Below are 3,288 nucleotides of genomic sequence, written 5' to 3' on the forward strand. Positions count from 1 at the left end.
TATTGTTTCCAATAGACACCAATTCCATCATTTTAATTTGTCCCATTCTAAATTTGTAAGGCATGGGATGTGAGGTAAATATTCTTATAAATTAAAATGAAAATATTATTAAGATACCCAAGAGAAAAAGAGAGGAAGAGCCATAATGGATTGTTGAATAGTAATTGATACATATTTGTTCTATTAAATAAGAGATTGAATTTGGTATGAGAGGAGGGAACAGAGATTGTACATTGTTTACATTAATTGAAATTAAAATATATAATATTTACTATTTAAAAAAATCAATAATTAACAAAAGAGTGAAAGAATAAGCAGAAACCAACTGAGCTTCATTCCTACCCTAAACCCAAAAGCTTCAAGATTGGTTTCTCAAAACCCCTCACTTTTAATCCTACTTACATTATCAACCCCAACAAAGTTCTTAATTATACTTTACACCCCCACAACTTTTCTTTTCTTTTTTCTTTTTTATTTATTATTATTATTATTATTTTTTCTTTTACTAGTAGAGGAGATTCCGGGGACGTAAATTCACACTCATCCCGCTGGTAAAAATCTCCAACTTCTTTCCTTTTTCCATTCTTTTACCAATATGTTATTGTAATTTACCTTCTCTTTTTACCGTATCTGCTTCTGCAAATCCTTGCAGCTTATGAAAGTTCCATGGAACCCATAAGGAACTCGAGAAGGAAGCTTCACAGTAGCTTCAAGCTCCAGAGTCATGGCGTTAACTATCTGAAGCTCCGATTTCCATTCCTTCTCGTCGTGAACGAAGGCTAAGATGTGGCCGTCGTCTTCCGCCTCTGCGCCTTCTCTTGGCAGAAACAGAGGCTCACCACCATACCTCTGTTCTCCATACAGATACTTTTTTACTTCTCCACTCAAAACATCGACCTTTGCAAAACCAGAAACCTTTGGCCATGGCTCTGCTAGAGCAAGATAAGAGAATTGGGTTTTTCTTCCAAGTAGATTTCGGTTCACCATTCCGGCTTCTAAGTTCACTTGCTCTGTTTCGGTGATTATTGGCCGACGGGTTGATTTTCCAGTGGACAGATTCAGACGAATTTCCGATAAAACGGATTTCAAATTCTCTTCGCATTCGTTGAAAATGGAGTCCGGCGGTGTCATGCACGATCCAATTACGACGACTTCGTTCGTTTCAGGTTCTTCCCAAGCGTTCCAGAGATGGAAACAGAAGCAATCAGGAGCTTCAATCCATTTAATGGCGTTGGCGTCTGTCGCATTTTTGTCCAAAATTCCGAATCGGGAGGTTTTTTCTTTGTCGTATACCACCGGAGAACCGCCGCGGATCATCTCCGGTAACTTGAAAACCACCTGCTGATCGGGAATTACGACGTATTTCTCCGTAATAGCGAAATCGTGCATCATCGTTGGCTGAGGCAGGGGAATTTCGACGTCCGGTGATTTCTCTCCTTCCGGTGAGAATTTAAAGTATTTCAAATATGGCTTTTGGATTACGTCGTAGCTTAAAGCGAACATCTCGCCGGAAACAGGGTCGAGTTTTGGGTGGGCAATCATTGTGGATTCCAGTTGGCCATCGAAATTGAACCGGCCAACAGTTTTCAAATCACCCGCCGGAGTGACTCTGATTTGGTAAGGCAGATCATCTTCCGACATGGCAAGAAGCCGTCCGTTGAAATAGACCAGACCGGCGTTGGCGACTCCAATTCCATGGTTGTGATCAACAAGACCAAATAACCCCCTGGCATAGAAAAGCATCAACCGAGCTATCCCAGAGTGTCCATGGAGTTCACCGATTGCCTTTGGGAAAACCGGGCGTCCATAAGCTCGCTCCTGAACCAGCCGTTGAGTCTCCGTAAACCGGCAAGCGTAACTAACGCCACCGGCCTCGGAAAATTCGACAGCATGAACCATTCCATCGCCATCAAACAAGTGATGACCAGAGAGCGGTTCGTGAAGTGGGTTGGCTCCGTTTCGCACATAAACCCCTCGAATATGATCGGGAACTTTCCCGATCACCGGTAAACCCTTCCGAACCGGCTGCTCGGGGACAGGAGCAAAATTGCCAGCAATTTGAACGGCAGGGTCGGCGGTCTTGGGCAATGAATGCTTGCGCTCAGCTGAAATCAGAGCATTCTCAACCGCATCAAGAGCCATAGCCGCAGCTCGCTGCAAGAAATTCCAGTCCTGTGATCCGGAGACAGGCGGTGTAGTGGTAAGGGGAGGAGGTTTGGGGATTGAAGTCTGAAGTGGAGATGGAAATGTGGTGTGGGAATGCTTAGGAATTTGAATAATAGAAGGCGTATGGAGAGAAGAGGATACAGAAAGTAATCTGTTTGTGGTATAATTAGAGAGTTTTTTGTCCGGCATTGAAGAAGAGAAGGGAGATTGGAGGAAGGAAGAAGAAGAAGAAGAGGCCATAGTAGATAGAGATAAAATGAAAGAAGAAAGGAAAAAGGAAAAAGGGTTGAAGTGTGTTTTTGTTGGAGAATTTGTTTGTACAAAGAAAAGAGATGAGAAGCAAAGAGTGTTAGAGAGAGAGAGTATGAAGGGAAAAGGAAGAGGAGAGGGGGAGTTTATATAATGGGAAAAGGGAAGGGCAGAAATGTCAAATGAAAAAATTGTTGGAGAAGAGAAGAGAGCACCACGTGTAGGATGAACAAAGAAAGTGAGACTGTTAAAATTGAAATACCTAAACGTCACTCTAAACTAATTAAGTGGGACATTATTCTCTTCAATATTCCTCCAATTTCACTCTCTCATTATCCCTCCTTATTTCTCTTTATCTCTTTTTCAACTCATATCTAATTAAATCTATCTTTATCAACTAATTAACCATCTATGTCTCTTCAACTCCTTCCAATTCTCTTCTCTAAACCCATATATAAAATATGGAAGACCATTAATTTGAATTCTACCCATATTCTATATCTTATCATTATAATTTAAACAAAGAATATGCAACCAAAGTTCCATGCATTTTTTTAAGAATAAAAGTGGGATTTTTGTCACCCTTCATGCATTTTTTTCAAGATTCTCTAACACTTTTTGTTTTGAGAATGTGTGGTACATAACAAATATTTTTTTACTAAATATTTTGGCTTATTTATATGTGACTTTCACACTGTAAATTCTTCTTTTCCATTGGAATAAGTTGGTGGATGGTACAGATACGAGTGCAGTCTAGATTTATTTTAGTTTTTTTTTTTCTTTTTCTTTTTGATATCAATAATTTCCATATACATTGTGTTTTTATTTGGATAAGTATTGAGGTGAGATATATGATTTTATGAATTAAATCTC

At 39.8% G+C, this 3,288-nt stretch overlaps 1 protein-coding gene across 1 annotated transcript; it reads right to left on the minus strand.

Moving 5' to 3' along the window:
• Nucleotides 1-236: 236 nt before the first annotated feature.
• NCED2 (9-cis-epoxycarotenoid dioxygenase NCED3, chloroplastic) lies at nt 237-2,712 on the minus strand. The gene has a single exon (XM_004147720.3). The coding sequence runs from the start codon at nt 2,404-2,406 to the stop codon at nt 622-624; it is 1,785 nt and encodes a 594-aa protein (XP_004147768.1). The 5' UTR covers nt 2,407-2,712; the 3' UTR covers nt 237-621.
• Nucleotides 2,713-3,288: the final 576 nt, after the last annotated feature.

Source organism: Cucumis sativus, chromosome 4, assembly GCF_000004075.3.
Source record: "Cucumis sativus cultivar 9930 chromosome 4, Cucumber_9930_V3, whole genome shotgun sequence".
In the NCBI taxonomy this organism is placed as follows: Eukaryota; Viridiplantae; Streptophyta; class Magnoliopsida; order Cucurbitales; family Cucurbitaceae; genus Cucumis; species Cucumis sativus.